The 20,055-nt window shown below is 34.5% G+C and overlaps 1 protein-coding gene across 8 annotated transcripts in view; it reads left to right on the top strand.

Annotated features, from left to right (window-relative positions):
- Positions 1-20,055, top strand: part of FAM135A (family with sequence similarity 135 member A) — a 158,558-nt gene that overhangs the window by 87,125 nt on the left and 51,378 nt on the right. For 6 of the 8 annotated variants that reach the window (XM_044924542.2, XM_025294942.3, XM_025294941.3 and 3 more), the window contains 3 exons: positions 1,517-1,594; positions 5,236-5,285; positions 14,432-14,587. In XM_044924542.2, coding sequence (XP_044780477.2) covers positions 1,517-1,594; positions 5,236-5,285; positions 14,432-14,587 — 284 coding nt within the window. The remainder of the gene's footprint in view (positions 1-1,516; positions 1,595-5,235; positions 5,286-14,431; positions 14,588-20,055) is intronic. The other 2 variants (XM_025294943.3, XM_025294945.3) reach the window with 1 other exon arrangement.

The raw sequence follows: 20,055 nt of genomic DNA, 5'->3' as shown, positions 1-20,055 counted from the left end.
CAGGCATCTCTTGTCAAAGGCAAAGATTTATTTCAAAGCATAGATAGTATTAGCACTTTATCACTAACTTAGCTAACCTCAGTTTGATAATTCATTTATTTATATGCTTTTTAACTATCTCTCAGATAAAGATGGCTTTTTTGACACACATGTATTATCTTGAGCTTATGAATATAATATAGAAAATATCATAAATTTTAAAAGCCCTTATATTTAATTTCAGGAGTCAGTTACTAAATAAGTAAATAGCAATTTTATTCCAAATTATTTGCTTAAAATATTTCACCAGAAAATAAAATTCTAAAGCAAACCCCGACTTAAGTTTTAGATAAGTAGATAATAGTGATAGAAAAAAATTATTAGTACCTTATACATAGTATTTACTCAAAATATATTTGTTGAATAGATGAGTGAATGAAATAGCATAGGGAAGATTTTGTTGACAATTGAAAAGTACATAGGCATCAGCACATACTTCATAGTAGTTTCCTAGGGATTTTTAAAAATCAAGATTCATCTTCAATAAATATTTATTAGTAATACTTCGGGTTATCCTTAAACTTTTCATTATTATTTATATTTTCTTTTCTATTTGTTGTGAATTTTAGTTTATTCTTGAATGTGTCTTCTAGGAAAAAAACTAAAATTTTTGTTAACTATTCAGAATAAAACTGTTGCACTTTCTAAAGTGTTAACATTGTTTATTTTTATCCTAGCAAAACTACATTTGTTAGGTACCAGATATTTCTGTAAAACACTGTTCACTAAATATTATTATATCCACCAGTTTTAATAAGTTTATAAAAAGTAATTCTTGGTTAGAGGGTGTATTCTACTTCCTTCTACTGTTTAGCACTTTTCTTGAGTTTTCAAATAAGTCTATATTTAAAGTCAATATTTTAAGTAAGTCTATATTTCTAATAAGTCTAATAAAGTCTTCAAATTCTGCCATGCTATGAAGAGTTTATCTAAACTCCATTCCCTTTTTAAAAATAATGCCTTGAATTCCATTTTGCTTGTGTCTTTTTCTTTTCTCGTAGATGAATGATGTACATTTTTTTAATGACATTCAGTTAAAATACTGGTTTGGTAAAGAACTGTTTTTAAAAATGAGCATCATGAATTCTGAAATCTAGGCTTTAGCAAGTTATGAAACCTTTTTGGCCCCAGTCTCTACACTTGTAAAAGCAGAGGATTGATCTTGCTGATCTCTGACACCTCTGCCAACTCTTAAAATTCTGAGTTTAGATATTAAAACATAAAAATAATATCGGATTATGAAACGTTGAGTGGCACATGCACTTAGAAAAAAGAACAAAGTAACATAAACGTGAATGTACATCATTTGTAATTCTATTAAGCTAATTAACTAACTGAAAGATTCTGCTTTGGTATTCTAATCCAATTGCACTAGCGAATCAGTACTAAATCTATTAATCACAAAGTGGAAAATTCTAGTAAATTTTGTTGTAAAAGGAGTATAGTAACTAGTGCTGTGTGCAATCCTTATAACTAGCCAAAGCCAACATGCAGGTCCTTTATGAGCGCCTTCTCAGAAGAAAACAGCCAGCAACCCAGAAAGACACCTGTCTCGGTACGTTCACAAATAGATTAAGTAAATAATCCCTTTTAATCAATATGAAACTTTGCTTTAATTTAGTATCAAATTTCATAAATATGCATTTTTTAATATTTTATATTCCTGCCACCCTTACTTAAGAACTTACTTTAAGAATCAACCTGATTTGTAGTTGAGCTCTGGTTAATTCTTAGTTTTTAATGTTCAGGTTTTTGGAACATTTAAAATTGGAAACGTTAAATGCAAAGATTTCTTTGTTTTTTTTTCCATATTCATTTTAGAGTTCCTGCAAAGAGCACTTTTTAGAAACCATGTTCATTGCCAGAATTTGTTAGTTTAATGGTAATGACTTAAATTTGTTCAAAGTCATTTGTCTTTAGGTAGGGCTAAAGGTAATAAAATGTGGTTTGAAAACTGAAGCTAATTTCATGCATTACAGAAATAAAGTGAGAAACATCTTTAATATCTGGTTTTGTTTTTTGAGTCAGTTTGCATTTATTTTTTTATTCTAAATTTAAAAAGCAAAATACAGGAATATCAAATCACTGCTACCCAGATATATTACATATTTGAAAAGAGATATTCTGATTTCATTATTTCATTGATGTATTTCTCTATATGTTTTAGACTTTTCTTCTTGAATAGCAATAGTACTTAATTTATTATCTTTCTCTAAGTATATTGAAAGTTTTTACTTTGAGTAGACCATCACAATTAACATTTTTTAAAAGTTATGAAAAGCTATAGGAATAAAAAATAAAATTAAATCACAGCATTTGTCTCTCAGTTTTCAAAAGTATGGACAAAAGGAAATTAAGGAGCCAAAATCTTTCTCCACATTTCTCAGATGAAAATTAACTCAGAAATATTTCCATTGGGTCAGTTTTCACTGAAATTGTTAAGCGAGAAACTTACCAGGAAGGAAAAAAGAAAATTTGAAGATTTATTTATGATCATTATTTTGGAACATAATTGTATCCTCTCATTAAGTAACCTAAGTATAAAGTTAGAGAACTCATGGTATGAAAGTATGGTCATTTATGACATATTTTTTCTTTTTAACAAAAAATTGTACTTCTCATTTCCTGTTGTATTGCCAGCCTATCAGTTTACATGTGAGCATTCTAAATGATTTTTTTAAATGCTGCTCATTTAATATGGTCTGTATAAAGAAGGGCCCAGTTTTTGGTTGGCTAGGAAAAGACTTGATTCAAAACTAAAACATAGTTAAATAATACTTCTTAGTTAGTTAAATAATACCTCATAGTTAAATAATACTTCTTAAATAATACTTCTTAGTTAAATAATACTTCTAAAAATATGTGTATATCTTTTATCCTTCATTCCTGACATTGTATTAGCATATCTGTTGAATGAATGAGTAGATGAGTGGGTAAATAGATTTAGAAAATAAATTTAAGATACATTTACCCTTTGACCTAGCAGTTGCACTGTTGTTCATAGAAAGGAGTACTAGTTTTTTGTACCATAGAAAGGATTACTACTTTGTAATGGTATTTGTACATGCATGTTCATCACAGTATTCTTAGGGACAAAACACTGAAAACACAGATAAATGTCCATCATTCAGCAAAGAATAGATTATGAAGAAAATTATGAGGTCCCTACACCAAGGAATATTATATAGCCATTTTTTTAAAAGTGCTTTAGAGCTGCATATCAGATTTGCATGAAATACTACTGAGAGATTTCATGCAGAAAGTTTGCAAAATACAGCCCATTTTTATAAAACAGTAACTGCAGATCTCATATATGTGTATATTTGAAAATACAGAAGGATGTGTTCTAGGTTGCCACCTTGGATTAGCAAGAGGAGCCAACTTAAAAAAGTTTATAGGGAGTTCCCTGGTGGCCTACTGGCTAAGATTCTGGGCTTTCACTGTCATGGCCTGAGTTCAAAACCTGGTTGAAAAACTGAGATCCCACAAGCTACGTGACACGGCAAAAAAAAAAAGTAAGAAAATAATAACCTTTGTTATTCTAGAAATTTATGTAAATCTCTAGAAAATTATATAAATAGATACATAGGCATTAAAAAAAATTAAACTCAGTTAAAATCCTAAGTTATTTTTAAGTCATTTCAACCCAGAGATTTTTTTTTTTATTTCACTACGTAAAATTTATTTGCTTTTTTTAATAAAAAATGTATCACACCAGCACCTACTCTTCAATCAGTTAATTTATGAAACCATTCTGTTTTGTAGAATACACATTGGCATTGAAACAGTTTAAGGAAATGTAATAGCTATCTACAAAAAAGTTAATTTTGATTTTATTCCCCCCACTTTTTTATGAGTCCGCACACATAAATGAAAGTTTATGAGTCTGCACACATAAAACAAAAATTTAAATTTTCAAACATTTTATATTCAGTAATGAAAAAGAAGTACACTGTTTTCTTGCTATGGTCTTTATAAAGGACTTAAAAGTTTCAAGTTAATAATTTATAAACCCAGAGATTTTGAAGTTAAGTTTTACATTTAAGCATCCCTTAAGGTGTTTGCATTGAGGTAGCTCTCAAGAATCATAATACATAGACCAGTTTCTGCATTTAAGCTCTGGTATGTAAAGGTGACAAAAGTGTATCAAACTCTACAAAGTTTATGCTCATTTTTAAAAAATTAATAGGATATGTAACCTACTGAGATAATTTTGCTAATTTTCTTCTATCTCAGGAAAACATGAGTGATATGAAAATAGATGTTGGCATATGAAGTTACGATTTTAACACAGGGTCTGTCGCAGATTTTTTTTTTTAACATAACATTAAAAGCCACTGATTTATCTGATAGTGAAGTGATTTGTGAAATTGAAGCAAATTTCTTTAGTTATCCGTGGTTATTTATGTATATTTTGTGAATTACAAAACATCTGTGTCCTACTAGTTTTAGTTATCAGTGGAGTATTTGTTGTTCAGATCATAGCTTGGTTTTGTTCTGGGCAGTGTAACTGCTTATTTTATCAAATTTAAATGTTTACCATTCTTTTATCAAGAAGTAAATATTTAGTATACCTTATGAGATAGTGAGCTGAGGAATGAATTCAAAGATATCACAAAAATGTTTTCTTGTCTTTGTGTGAGAGTGATCAATTAAAGTCACTCTAGCAGCAAGATTATGGAATTTTGTGTGCTGATAACTATGCTGTTAGAGTTGTCCTAGGAAAACTCATTTTAGTTTGATTTCAGATAAACGTAAGTGTGTCTAAACGTGATATTTTAGGCGTTAGCAAAATCTTTTCCCTGCAAAAAATAACTGATTCTATTCTGTTGGTTTCTGTATTCCTTTGTAAATATTACCATTTTAATTGTAAGTTAATCTGCATCCCTCCTGTGTAAATGGTTATAGCATACATTAAATATAAGTCAATATTATATAGAAAAAAATGGCCTTGGTTTTAGACTGCCTCATAGGAAACTAAATTTATTGAACTAAGATATAAACTTACATTTTTGTTGAAAAGGATTTTGTCATTCATTTTCATTCAATAGCTTATATTCCAGGTATGTTTTTATTATTTTGACTTGAACTTTTGTAACCTCCTAGGTTTTTAAAAGTAATTTACTTATAAAATTTCAAAAATAATTTTCAGATATATAACATTGAAATACTTTAATTACTGTTTACTTCTTTCAGAGGAAATGGATGTAGAAGCTCGACTTACTGAATTATGTGAAGAAGTTAAGGTATTTGGATTTTTAAAATTCACATTACCAAATTATTTGAATGGATTCTGTTTCCTTTTTAAATACTTTATTGAAAATAAATTATTATTTTTCCTTTCTCAAATGCAAAGATAAAATTGTTGATTCTAGGTAGAAACACAGCTTAGTTGATCAAACAACATTTGACTTGAGTGTGAAGTTATCTTTTTTCTAATTATTATTGATTAAAATCTTTTTTTTTAATTTTATTTTATTTTTAATTGGAGGATAATTGCTTTGCAATATTGTGATGGTTTCTGCCATACATCAGCATAAATCAGCCATAGGTATACATGTGTCCCCTCCTCTTGAACCTCCCTCCCACCTTCCTCTCCACCCCACCTGTCTTGTTGTCACAGAGCACAGGCTTTGGGTTCCCTGCATCATACAGCAAATTCCCACTGGCTGTCTGTTTAACATATGGCAATGTATATGTTTCAGGGCTACTTTCGCAAATCATCCCGCCCTCTCCTTCCCTCGCTGTGTCCAAAAGTCTGTCCTTTATGTCTGCTTCTCCCTTGTTGCCCTGCAAATAGAATCATCAGTACCATCTTTCTAGATTCCATGCTGCTGCTGCTGCTGCTAAGTCACTTCAGTCGTGTCCGACTCTGTGCGACCCCATAGACGGCAGCCCATCAGGCTCCCCTGTCCCTGGGATTCTCCAGGCAAGAACACTGGAGTGGGTTGCCATTTCCTTCTCCAGTGCATTAAAGTGAAAAGTGAAAGTGAAGTCGCTCAGTCATGTCTGACTCTTAGCGACCCCATGGACTGCAGCCTACCAGGCTCCCCTGTCCGTGGGATTTGCCATATATATGTATTAATATACAATATTTGTCTTTCTCTTTCTGACTCTCTTCACTCTGTATAATAGGCTCTTGGTTCATGTACTTCATTAGAACGGACTCAAATGCATTCCTTTTTATAGCTGAGCAATATTCCATTGTGTGCATGTACCACAACTTCTTTATCCATTCATCTGTTGATGGACATCCAGGTTTAGCTATTGTAAATAGTGCTGCAATGAACACTGGGGTACATGTGTCTTTTTCAGTTATGGTTTCTTCAGGGTATATGTCCAGTAGTAGGATTACTGTATCATATGGTAGTTGTAGTCCTAGTTTTTAAAGGAATCTCCCATACTGTTCCCTATAGTGGCTGTATCAATTTGCATTCCCACCAACAGTGTAAGAGGGTTCCCTTTTCTCCACACCCTCTCCAGCATTTATTGTCTGTAGACTTTTTTGATGATGGCCATTCTGACCGGTGTGAGGTGATACTTCATTGTAGATTTGATTTGCATTTCTCTAATAATGTGTGATGTTGAGCATCTTGTCATGTGTTTATTACCCATATGTATGTCTTTAGAGAAATGTCTGGTTAGGTCTTCCACTGACTTTTTGATTGGGTTTTGTGTGTGTGTGTGTGTGTGTGTGTGTGTGTGTGTGTGTGTGTGTGTGGTATTGAGCCACTTGAGCTGCTCGTATATTTTGGAGATTAACCCTTTGTCATTTGTTTCATTTGCTATTATTTTCTGCCATTCTGAGGGTTGTCTTTTTCACCTTGCTTATAGTTTCCTTAATTGTACAAAAGCTAGGTCCCATTTGTATACTTTTATTTTTATTTTCATTACTCTAGGAGGTGGGTCTTATAGGGTCCTGCTGTGATTTATGTCAAAGAGAGTTCTGCCTATGTTTTCCTCAAAGAGGTTTATAGTTTCTGGTCTTACATTTAGGTCTTTAATCTATTTTGAGTTTATTTTTGTATATGGTGTTGAGAAGTGTTCTAATTTCATTCTTTTTCACGTTGCTGACTGGTTTTCCCAGCACCACTTATTGAAGAGACTGTCTTTTCTCCTTTGTATATTTTTACCTTCTTTGTCAAAGATAAATTGCCCATAGATATGTGGATATTCTGAATATTTTGCATATAAATGAAATAGCAGAGACAATTAACTGATCAAAAGTGTGCTTTTTCCTCCTGTTAATTAACTCAAAGACTTTTTGGACAAAATTTTTAAGCATTGCTTAAATTTACCTACTTTTATAAAATGATATTGTTTAGAAATGGAAATTTATTTTATTTCAAGAAATGAATTTCTCTTGGACTATTTTTTACCAGTTCATTCTTGCAATTAAATTGAATAGATTTTTGTTTTTCCTTTTCTTCCCCATGGAACTAAATGTTTTGACTATTTTAGGAGCCCTGTATATTTCACTGTTGTTTAGCTATGGTAATGGAAGATATCAGAGACATGAATCAAACAAAAATACATATTTGACTTTGGGATATATTTCTGTATGTAAATATAAATGAGAACTTGACCCTTTTGAAAAAGGTATTTACCTTCTTGTAAAATTATACGTAGAAGAGACAATTTCATATCCCGTTCTAAAAGCTTTTCCCACGGTTTAAGTAAGCTAAGTGTCTTCTTTAAAAAAAAAAAATCACTAATGTTGTTATAATAGTTGTCCCAAAGGATTTTAGAAATAATAAGATGTTTGTGATAAATGTAAATCTACTGACTTATTCACTGACCTTAAAGGAAATTTGAGTGAAGAAACATATGATACTCCCAGATGAAAAGGCAAATGATCATTGACAGCTACCTGGTTTTTCACAAGTTAATAATATTAATGCATTATATCAAAATCCTGTTGGAAACTTTAAAATTAAACTTATTTTAAAGATCACTTGAAGAAAGGTAAGAATGACTAAGAAAAACTTTTGAAAAAAATAATAATATAGAGGGACTTGCCCAAGTGGATATAGTTTTTATATATAAAAACTACAGTAATGGAAATAGAGTAAGATTTCTCTAAAAGAACGCAAAGACAAATCATTGGAACTAAATAGCACTGGAACAATCGTTAAATATGTGTAAGAATTGAGTATATGATAAAATTTCATGAACATTCGGTTACATAGTAGTATGGTAAAATAACATGTTATAGAAGCAAATTCTAAATGGACTTGAAGAGTTAAATGTCAAAAAAATCTGTAAGACAAATATATGTATACATGTATATATAAGCAATCTATCCTTGGAATATGAAATAACTTCTTCAGAGTAACAGTAAACAATATGATATTAATGATTTAAAACTTCTTTAAAACAAAATAAAATATAAAATTGAAAGGAAGCAACAGACTGGAAGAAAATATTTGCAATACCTGAAAGTGGCAAATGATACTGAAACTATATAAAGAACTCCTATGTATCAGTTTCAAAACACCTCTGGGAAAAAGAGGTACACATAGAGGCAATGTACAAAATGCAATTCTTAGAGCAGGTTTGCTGCTTAGGTGACACCAAGGAGATGCAGATTTAAGCAATAAAGTGGTTTTCTTTAACCATGAAATTTGCAGAAATGAAAGTGATTGCTAATCTCCATTGTTGGTAAGGTGGTAAGGAAACTAGTGTCTGCATAGGCTGTTGGTGAGGGTAGAAATGGTACATTTTTTAGGTCACTTCATCATCTGTTCCAAAAACACTCACATGCTCTGCCACAAAATAATTTTTATTTAGAAATGTATCCCACAAAAAGTGCCAGTTAATTTCAACAAACAAATACAAAGCATTATCAACTACCATGTAGCCATTTAAAAGAATTAGGTGAATCTCTGTGCATTGACATGGATTTTTTAACTCAAGAAATACATATTCCTCTATGATGCAGGGTACTGTTTTCATGCTGAAAACCTCTTTAGGATATATTAATTGAAAAAATAAATTGGAGAAAAATATGAATATGATTTGTATATGTTAGAAAAGCTATGTAAATATTTGATCATGTTTATGTGATTAGATTGCATATAAAATATTTGAAAGGACACATACACACACACATACACATTTCAACTATACATAATAATACAGAAAAGAATACCACAAAGAATGAGGCTATAAAGGAAAATATTTGTTCTTTATTTCCATCTATATTGTTTTAAAAAATACATATGTACTCAGATATTACTAATGAATTTTATGTACTGATACTTAATTTCAGTATTTAAGTGTAATATAAACTAGGGTAAATAGAGTAGACAGAAGATAGAATAATATTTAAACAGGTCTTATAAATCAGCAAAAAAAAATCCTGTAATATCCCATTTTTAATATTAATATAGCTTAGACACCCAGTTATCCAGTTATAAAATGCTAATAAGTATGTGAAAAAATTTTAATTATAAAACAAAAATTTAAATACTCTGACATGATTTTTAACCTATCAGATTGGCTGTGATTTTTTTTTTTAATTGAAGGATAATTGCTTTACAGAATTTTGTTGTTTTTCTGTCAAACCTCAACATGAATTAGCCATAGGTATACATATCTCTCTCCCTTTTGAACTTCCCCCCATCTCCCTCCCCATTCCACCCCGCTAGGTTGATATAGAGCCCGTTTGATTTTCCTGAGTCATATGGCAAATTCCTGTTGGCCATCTGTTTTACATATGGTAACGTAAGTTTCCATGTTACTCTTTCCATACTTCTCACCTTCTCCTCCCCTCTCCTGGTGTCCATAAGTCTATTCTATATGTCTGTTTCTCCACTGGTACCCTGTAAATGAATTCTTCAGTACCATTTTTCTAGATTCCGTATATATGCGTTAGAATACGATATTTATCTTTCTCTTTCTGACTTACTTCACTCTGTACAATAGGTTCTAGGTTCATCCACCTCATTAGAACTGACTCAAATGCGTTCCTTTTTATGGCTGAGTAATATTCCATTGTGTGTATGGACAACAATTTCTTTATCCGTTCATCTGTTGATGGACATCTAGGTTGCTTACATGTTCTAACTATTGTAAATAGTGCTGCAGTGAACAATGGGAATTTTCAGTTTTGGTTTCCTCAGAGTATATGCCTACGAGTGGGATTGCTGGGTCATATGGTGGTTTTATTCCTAGTTTTTTAAGGATTCTACATACCTTCTCCCATAGTAGCTGTATCAGTTTACATCCCCACCAACAGTGCAAGAGTGTTCCCTTTTCTCCATACCCTCTCCAGCATCTGTTGTTTGTAGACTTTTTGATGATAGCCACTGGATTGTCCACTGGGGTTTGCTCCTGAGGCTGCTCTGGAGGACTTGGGTCTGCCGCAGTAAGGGCCAGGTGCAGAAATCATGCAGCTGCTTGGGTCACATGGGCCCTCGCAGCACCAGGTACTCAGGGAAGTTGGCAGCTAGAGCAGCAGGAAATATAGTGCTCTAGAAGGGCATGGCAACCTGTATTTGGCTGATATGCTCCAGTATTCATGCCTGGAGAGAACCCCCTGAGAGAGAAGCCTGGCAGGCTACAGTCCACAGGGTCACAAATAGTTGGACACAACCAAAGCAACCCTGTATGTGTAGATGCAAGGCTTCTTTTATCTGTGGCAGCTCTGCCCCAATGAGGGTTGAGTGTGAAGGTGGTGCAGCTGCTTGGTTTGCGGGGACTGTGGCGGCGCCAAGTGTGCAGGAACACAGACTGCCTCCGCCGCAGGAGTTATGGCCTGATCAGAGTCTTTTATAGAGCCTCCTGTAGCTGGCGATCAGAGGGCCTCTTTGGCCAGTCTTTCTCCATAGCTCTGCCCTTTCAGTCACATAGAGGGGCCCCCCTTGCTGCGGTCCTACTCTGTAGATTGGTGCATCGGGCACTTAAAGGAGCACCCTGGGTGGGATCCTAATCTGTAGTTCAGTGTATCAGGTGTTTGATGGGCCCACCTCTCTATTGTTCAGCTGCTGTTGCTGGCATGTGGGGAGAGAGAGGCTGTGGTGATGGGTCCACCCCCTATGCTGACTCAGCAGTATCTCCTTGCTTCCATGGCTGCCTGGCTTTCCTCCACAGGCATTTCCCACCACAGTGTCCTCCCTCACAACCCCTCAATCTGTCTCTCTGCAGTCCACAGCAGCTCTCTCCCTGGATTGCTCCACAATCCCTAAACCCCAGCTCCCAGCCACTTCACTTTCCAGGGGACCAGTGTCCCTGTCCAGGGTATGTATGGCTGCGGCAAGGACTGTCTGATTCTCGTTTCATTTAGGATGCCACTGATCAGCTGTTTCACTCTCAGCCTTAAATGTTTCTTCTCTGACTCAGACTGGACTCCTGCTTCAGTTCCCTCACCTGCTGAGGGCAGGTCTAGTTGTACTAACACTCCTGTTTTTCCTGATAGTCCCTTTGTCCTACCAAGTTTTGCCTGGTTCTATATATTCTTTTCCACTGGTGAGGTTCTCCTGTCCTCTGTCAGCTGGTGTTTTGCATGACTGTGATTTTTTTTTAATAACAATATTATCTTTGTTGAGTTATGGTGAGATACAGATTCCCATACCTTGCAGATCTTTTTCAGAGATGAATTTGGCAGTATGTATCCAATGCCATAAAAAATATTCCTTCTTAATTTATACCAAATAAACAATCAGAAATTCATGTATAATGTAATTTGTGATATTATAAAACATTAACGTAAATAAATACCCAACAATAAGACTTTGGTTAAACAAATCATGAGCCACTCATAAAAACATTGTGCAACCTTAAAAGTGATGCTTTCAACAAATATTTGATGATGTAGGAAAATGCTCATAGTGTGTTATTCAGTGAAAATGGCATAAAAATATGATTCTGGTTTTTTCCTCTCTGTAACTGAAAATAATTGAAGACTGTATACGAAAATGAACTTTATTTTTTTTCAATCAAAAAAGGTCAATGAATGCTATGAAAAGGTATACATCTATATAAAACAAAATAATGAATTTATTTAAAAAAATAGTATACAAGTATAAATGTCTTATTATTCCTACATTTATATATATAAAAAATCTTGTCAGACTTCATTCCAATTTTCTTTTTAATATAAATAAGGATTATTTATATTTTGATACTTATCATAAAGAGTTATATAAACCAAAGGAGTAATTTGTTTATAGGATGCTTTTCCCAATAATGAAAATACCAAAAGTCCTTTCTCAGAAACTTGATGCCATACTTCCTGAGAAATACAGTTAATAAATATAGGGTATCTAGACAGCCTTGCTTTCTGGGGGGAATTATTTTTACTTGTGTGTAGATTATACCAGGTGTAGTATTGCTTGCCTTACACAGTACTCTTTAATTACTGTCAAATACTTATTCTAGTCTTCTTTTCCTAACTTCATTAAACTCATTCTTGAAACCATACTACAGGTTTCAGCTTATTTATACTCCATTTTAATCTTCTGTGTGTTAAGAGACATAAAAAACTTGGCAGCTTTATTTCTAATAATATTTATACATCATCCCTGAGGCAAAACCCTTCTGTAGAATTTCTCTGTGTCGTTGAGTCAGTGTTTATCATCTGTTGACTCATTAGCTTCCATTCTAGAATTCTGGAATTTGTCAGTATTTTCGGAATTTCTCCTTGTTTTCTGGGGACTTTTTCCTTATCTGAAGCCTGTAATTCCTTATTCAGTCATTCATTCATTTATTCGTTTGGTACATATCTATTGAGTGACTACTGTGTACTGGTTACCAGTCACACAAGTGAATAAGACATGATCCCTCCCCTTCTTACTTATTTTGCTGAGTTTTTGTTTTATATGTTCTCTGAGTTAAGAAGATAAATGGAAGCTTGGTTCGGGTCAGGGAAGAAAAGCCTGCTGAATTTCAGACTTTAAAAAAGGAGTCTGTATAAACAAAAGTGAAAGTGAAGTCGCTCAGTCGTGTCCGACTCTTTGCGACCCCATGGACTATAGTCCGCCAGGTTCCTCCATCCATGGGATTCTCCAGGCAAGACTACTGGAGTGGGTTGCCATTTCCTTCTCTAGGGAATCTTCCTGACCCAGGGATCGAACCCAGGGTCTCCCGCATTGCAGGTGGACTCTTTAACCTCTGAGCCACCAGGGAAACCCGAGAATATCATATATGATGAGCAACATTTAGGGGTTTCATTTGTTTTTTAGAAGGGGACTGGTGCAGATATAATGAGTATAACTGGGGACATGGTGAATTGTCCAAGCACAGTTGTCCAATAGTTGTTGGGTCTAAACATGAGGGATACTTGATCAAGAGACACAGATATAGTGGTGGTTGGTGTGCAGGTGGAGATGAGCTGTGGGAGTGGCTGTTAACTTCAATCTGAATACATGACTTCCCCCATCTTTACAGTAGGAAAGTGAAATCAGCACCCATGTATATATTTAAAGTAGATTTCCTAGCGTTACTAATAATTAAAGACAGATTTTTGCATCAAGATTCTATCTGCGTAGAAACTGACTGCTGCCTTAGTGGACAAAACGTCCTTATGAGAAACATCATTCTGCTTTATAGTCTTTGTTATTCTTTGTTCAGAAGTTCTTACTTTATCAATTCAAGAAAACTAAAAGCCTTCAAGAAAATTCTACATCTCATTCAGTACTCTTAATTTCTGTCATCAATTAAGATGAATATTTAAATAAACAACAACTTAATATCACTATTCAAACATTCATAATATATATACATATAATAAATATATATTTGTTTACCCACTTTTCTCTCCTCATTAGACTGTGATCTTTTCATATTAATCTTGGTGTCTGTAGAATGTAGCCCCCTAGCATGTAAAATGTGCTCAATAAATACTGGATGCATGAATTGTTAGAAAAGAAGAAAGAAGTGTTTGACAACTCTGGGAAAGGGTTTCTGTGAGCAAAATAAAATCTAAGAGCAGAGATGTGAAGGAAGAGCTGCTTTAGAGAGAATCTCAATCCTTTCTGAGGAGCATGTGACCTTTAAATTACTTGACTGATTGAAAATAAATCATATTTTAAGATTTCACAATCTTTCAAAAATTTTATAACTTTGATCATGATTTGTTTTGCTAAATTCCTAGTTTTAGTGTTTGAATTTGATCATGTTGTATAGAATCCTGATTTGTAACTTTAGACTATATCTGATATTATTTCAGATATTGAAATATTGGTTAAATTGTCAAAAATGCTAGAGTAACTACCAAGATAGGAAAAAAGCCATTGGTTAGTTGGTCTCTCTCTACACACACATGCAAGTGTGCACAGATGTACATATTTTAAAACTAAAAAATTTGCCTTTGTATTAATACTCTCAGTAATATACGTGTTATGGTAATTCTCAGAGAGCAGTTTTTTTTTTTTTTTCCTTGTCATTTCAGAAAATAGAAAATCCTGATGAACTGGCAGAACTTATAAATATGAATCTTGCACAACTTTGCTCACTTTTAATGGCTTTATGGGGACAATTTCTGGAAGTTATAACACTACATGAGGAACTAAGACTATTACTAGCACAAGAGCACCATACTCTGAGGGTAAGTTATAAAAATAAGTGATTGTAGAGCATTTTAATGAGTATTGTCATTTATATTTAGAAATTTCTTATGAATAAAAATTCTGATTTTTATCTAATATGTTCATAAATGAGAAAAGAGACATCTATCATTGTGTTATTGTTTGATTCCTAAAGCTAATAATAGAAGAATACAGTTGAGTATATGACCTATCTCAGTTACAGCCTTGCGACTAAGAGACACCACCTGTATGAAATAAAATACACAATAAAGGATAGCTCTTGGAATCCAGAACAGGAATTATCACTAGATCTCGTAAGAAAAAGAAACCAGAACTAAAAAGCATCTCAGAATAGACAGAATATCTCTCTCCAAACCTCATACTCCCTCCTTTCCTTTCTCCTTCCTTCACCTCATTTAGAGATATGTATTATGAACTTTGCAGGCTCGGGGGAGTAATCTAGACATGGAGGTTGTTATAGGTCTGGTATGGACACTATCCAGAAAATTTTGTACAATTTTATTGTGTCAAGAGTCTTCGAGATGTTAAATCTCTGTCTTTTCAGCTTTATCTCCTTATGTACTCTGTATGCACACTAATTTTCCTGAATTAGTTCCACAAATCATGTGTATTTTCTTTTCTTTTCTAGTTTTTCTTTTCTTAACTATAAAGCACAAGTGAAAGTGTTAGTCGCTCAGTCGTGTCCAACACTTTGTGAACCCATGGTCCCTCCATGGAATTCCCTAGGCAGGAACACTGGAGTGAGTTGCCATTCCTTTCTCCAAGGGATCTTCCCAACCCAGGGATCAAACTGGGCTCTCCTGCATTGGCAGGTGGGTTCTTTACCATCTGAGCTACTACATAAAGCACAATATATAATTAAAATCAGAAAAGTTCATAAAACGTGCACATTTTAACAAGTGGTTAAAAGTACATACCCTTTTAACGATCACCCAGATCAAGAAATAGAATATTGTCAATACCACAGACATGTTCTATGTATTTGTTCCAATTTCTACCCCTTTATGACATTTACAAGGAATCACCATCTTTCTCAGTTAAGTTCCTTCTTTCTCTTTTAGTTATTCAGTCTGTATTACTGAATTCTACATAAATGAATTCATACAGTATGTATTCTTTTGTATATTGCTTCTTTCAGTTGAGATTTGTTTTGGAGATTAATCTATTTTTGTTGTTGTTGTTGTTGTTAGTAGCTGTAGCTTACTCATTTTCATTGCTATAATGTATTTCCATTTGAATATACCTACAATTTGTTTGTCCATTTTACTGTTGATAAGTGTTTGGATTATTTCATTTGTAGCTGCTGTAAACCAAGCTGCTGTGAATATTCTTATACATATTTCCTGTCATAACAGTTTCTGTGATGTATTTACCTATGAAAGAGATTGCTGTGTCATAGGGTACAAATAACGTCAATTCTATTATATAATGCTACCCTAGTTTCCAAAGTGGTGCTGATTTTCACTCCCACAAGCACCATATGAAAGTTCTTAGTCCACCTCCTCCCCAATTCTTGATATTGGCAGACTTTTAAACTTTTGCAAGATGGATGTAAAATGGTATATCATTTTGGTTTTATATGTATTTTTTGATGACTTGGTAATAGTTGAGCACCATTTTGTATGACTGTTGTCTGTGTAGATTTCCTGTTTGTGAAGTACCTGTCCAGACTGGCTGCCCATTTTTCTATCAGATTAGTTTTCTTTTTCTTCTTGATTTATAATGGTTTTCTGTGTATTCTAAGTACTGATCTTTGTTAAATGTTTTATAAATCTTTCCTCATTTCATGGTTTTTTCCACTATGTTCATGCTGTCTTTTGATAAAGTAGAGGTCTTAATTTGTCGATGGAACACAAGAGAAAAGCCAGACAGAGACACACCTGTATTTGGATATAATATGTACAGATCAGCAGGGAAGATGTGACATTATCAATAAATGATATTGGGACAATTGGGTATTATATAACTGAATTATATAAAATTCAGTTCCAGATGGACTAAAAACACACATGAAAGGCAAAATCATAAAGCTTCTAAAATATAGAAGAGAACTATCAGAAGTATTACAGAAGTAGTACAACTTACTCCCATATTGTCTTTGTCAGAATCACAAGTTACCATTTTGGCACATTTGCTTCATCGGTCCTTCTTTTTGTCAATAGATACACATTCCCAGTTGCTCAACTGGTAAAGAATCCTCCCGCAATTCTGGAGACCCCAGTTAGATTCCTGGGTTGGGAAATTCCCCTGGAGAAGGGATAGACTACCCACTCCAGTATTCTGGAGCTTCCTTGGTGACCCTGGTGGTAAAGAATCCGCCTGCAATGCGGAAGACCTGGGTTCAATCCCTGGGCTGGGAAGATCCCCCTGGAGGAGGGCATGGCAACCCACTCCAGTATTCTTCCATAGAGAATCCCCATGGACAAAGGAGCTGGCGGGATACAGTCTATGGGGTCCCAAAGAGTCAGACACAACTGAGCAACTAAGCACAGCACAGCACCCATATAAATATACACACACACATATTTTTTTTTTCTGGGCCATTTGATAGTTACAGACATTATACTCGTTTTTCCTTAAATACTTCAGGGCATATTGACTAAGAACAAAGATATCATCTTACTTAACCACAGTACAGTGATCTACTTTAAGACATTTAATACTGAAGCTAAAGGCAAAGGAGAAAAGGAAAAATAAACCCATTTGAATGCAGAGTTTCAAATAATAGCAAGGAGAGATAAGAAAGCCTTCCTCAGTGATCAGTGCAAAGAAATAGAGGAAAACAATAGAAAGGGAAGGACTAGAGATCTCTTCAAAAAAATTAGAGATACCAAGGGAAATTTTCATGCAAAGATGGGCACAATAAAGGGCAGAAACCTAAAGGCAGGGACCTAACAGAAGCAGAAGAGATTAAGAAGAGGTGGCAAGAGTACACAAAAGAACTATACAAAAAAGATCTTAAATGACCCAAATAACCATGACAGTGTGATCACTCACCTAGAGCCAGACATCCTTGAATGCAAAGTCAAGTGGGCCTTAGGAAGCATCACTATGAACAAAGCTAGTGGAGGTAATGAAATTCCAGTTGAGTTGTTTCAAATCCTACAAGATGATGCTGTTTAAGTGCTACACTCAATATGCCAGCAAATTTGGAAAAGTCAGCAGTGGCCACAGGACTGGAAAAGGTCAGTTTTCATTCCAATCCCAAAGAAAAGCAATGCCAAAGAATTTTCAAACTACCGCACAATTACACTCATCTCACACTCTAGCAAAGTAATGCTCAAAATTCTCCAAGCCAGGCTTCAACAGTAAGTGAACCGTGAACTTCCAGATATTCAAGCTGGATTTAGATAAGGCAGAGAAACCAGAGATAAATTGCCAACATCTGCTGGATCATTGAAAAAGCAAAAGAATACCAGAAAAACATCTACTTCTGCTTTATTGATTACACCAAAGCCTTTAATGTGTGTGGATCACAACAAACTGTGGAAAATTCTTAAAGAGATGGAAATACCAGACCACCTTACCTGCCTCCTGAGATACCCATATGCAGGTCAAGAAGCAACAGTTAGAACTGGACATGGAACAACAGACTGGTTCCAAATTGGGAAAGGAGTATGTCAAGGCTGTATATTGTTACCCTGCTTATTTAACTTATAGGCAGAGTACATCATGTAAAATGCTGGGCTGGATGAAGCACAAGCTGGCATCAAGATTGCTGAGAGAAATATGAATAATCTCATATACGCAGATGACACCACCCTTATGGTAGAAACGGAAGAAGAACTAAAGAACCTCTTGATGAAAGTGAAAGAGGAGAGTGAAAAAGCTGGCTTAAAACTCAACATTCAAAAAGCTAAGATCATGGTATCCAGTCCCATCACTTCATGGCAAATAGATGGGGAAACAGTGGAAACAGTGAAAGACTTTATTTTGGGGGGCTCCAGAATCACTGCAGATTCTGACTGCAGCTTGCTCCTTAGAAGAAAAGTTAGACCAACCTGTTAAAGACAGCATATTAAAAAGCAGAGACATTACTTTGCCAACAAAGGTCCATCAAGTCAAAGCTATGGTTTTTCCAGTAGTCATGTATGGATGTGAGAGTTGGACTATAAAGAAAGCTGAGCACTGAAGAATTGATACTTTTGAACTGTGTTGTTGGAGAAGACCCTTGAGAGTCCCTGGACTGCAAGGAGTCAATCCTAAAGGAAATCAGTCCTGAATAGTCATTGGAAGGACTAATGCTGAAGCTGAAACTTCAGTACTTTGACCACCTGGTGCTAAGAACTGACTCACTGGAAAAGACCCTGATACTGGGAAAGATTGAAGATAGGAAGAGAAGGGGACAACAGAAGATAAGATGAGATGATTGGATGGCATCACCAGTTCGATAGACATGAGTTTGAGCAATCTCTGGGAGTTGGTGATGGACAGGGAGGCCTGGCGTGCTGCAGTCCATGGGGTCGCAAAGAGTCAGATACAACTGAGTAACTGAACTGTACTGAAATACTGATACCTACTACATGATTCATTTTTAAATCTGGTCAGTTGTCTTAATAACACCCTGTGTGACAACCTTTTCCAGGATCAATCTCAGGGTCACACATTGCAATCAGTTATCACATCCCTTTAAACTCTTCAGACTCACTTAATCTTCATTCTTCCTTTCGTTTTCTTCATCTTTCACAACTTTAGCCAGTAATTTTTAGACCAGTCTTCAATCTGGTCTTCAATTTCATTATGATTAGATTTAGAAGTTAGAGTACTAGTGGGAATGCTACATTTTATTTCTTTTTCAATCAGTTTTGGTAAATTATATTTCTCAAGGATTTTTTTTATCTCAATATATTGATTTATTTGTCTTAAATGAATTCAGAATAATTCTGAAAATTCTTAAAAAGAATTCAGAATAATTATAATGACGATGATCCAGGATCTCGGAAAAAGAATGGTGGGCAAAGATTGAGAAGATGAAATAAATGTTTACCAAAGGCCTAGAAAAACAAAAGAACAAACAAACAGAGATGAACAATACACAAGAAGGAATTAATAGCAGAATAACTGAGGCAAAAGAACAGATTAATGACTTGGAAGATAGAATGGTGGAAATCAGTGCCGCAAAACAGAATGTAGAAAAAAGAATGAAAAGAAATGAAGACAGCCTAAGAGACCTCTGGGATCATACATATTGCCTTAATAATTGCCTTAAATATAAATGGATTAAAGACACCAACCAAAAGACATAGACTGGCTGGGTAGATACAGAAACAAGACCCATAGATGTGTTGTCTACAAGAGACCCACCTCAGACTTACAGACTGAATGTAAGAGGATGGTAGAAGGTATTCCACACACAGTGAATTCATAAGAAAGCTGGAGTATCAATACATCACACAAAATAGACTTTAAAGCAAAGACTGTTATAAGAGACAAATAAGGACACTTGATAATGATCAAGTGTTCAATC

This window comes from Bubalus bubalis, chromosome 10 (assembly GCF_019923935.1).
Source record: "Bubalus bubalis isolate 160015118507 breed Murrah chromosome 10, NDDB_SH_1, whole genome shotgun sequence".
In the NCBI taxonomy this organism is placed as follows: domain Eukaryota; kingdom Metazoa; phylum Chordata; class Mammalia; order Artiodactyla; family Bovidae; genus Bubalus; species Bubalus bubalis.
Note: the sequence above shows the minus strand (reverse complement) of the source record. Positions and strands in the feature narration are given on the sequence as shown.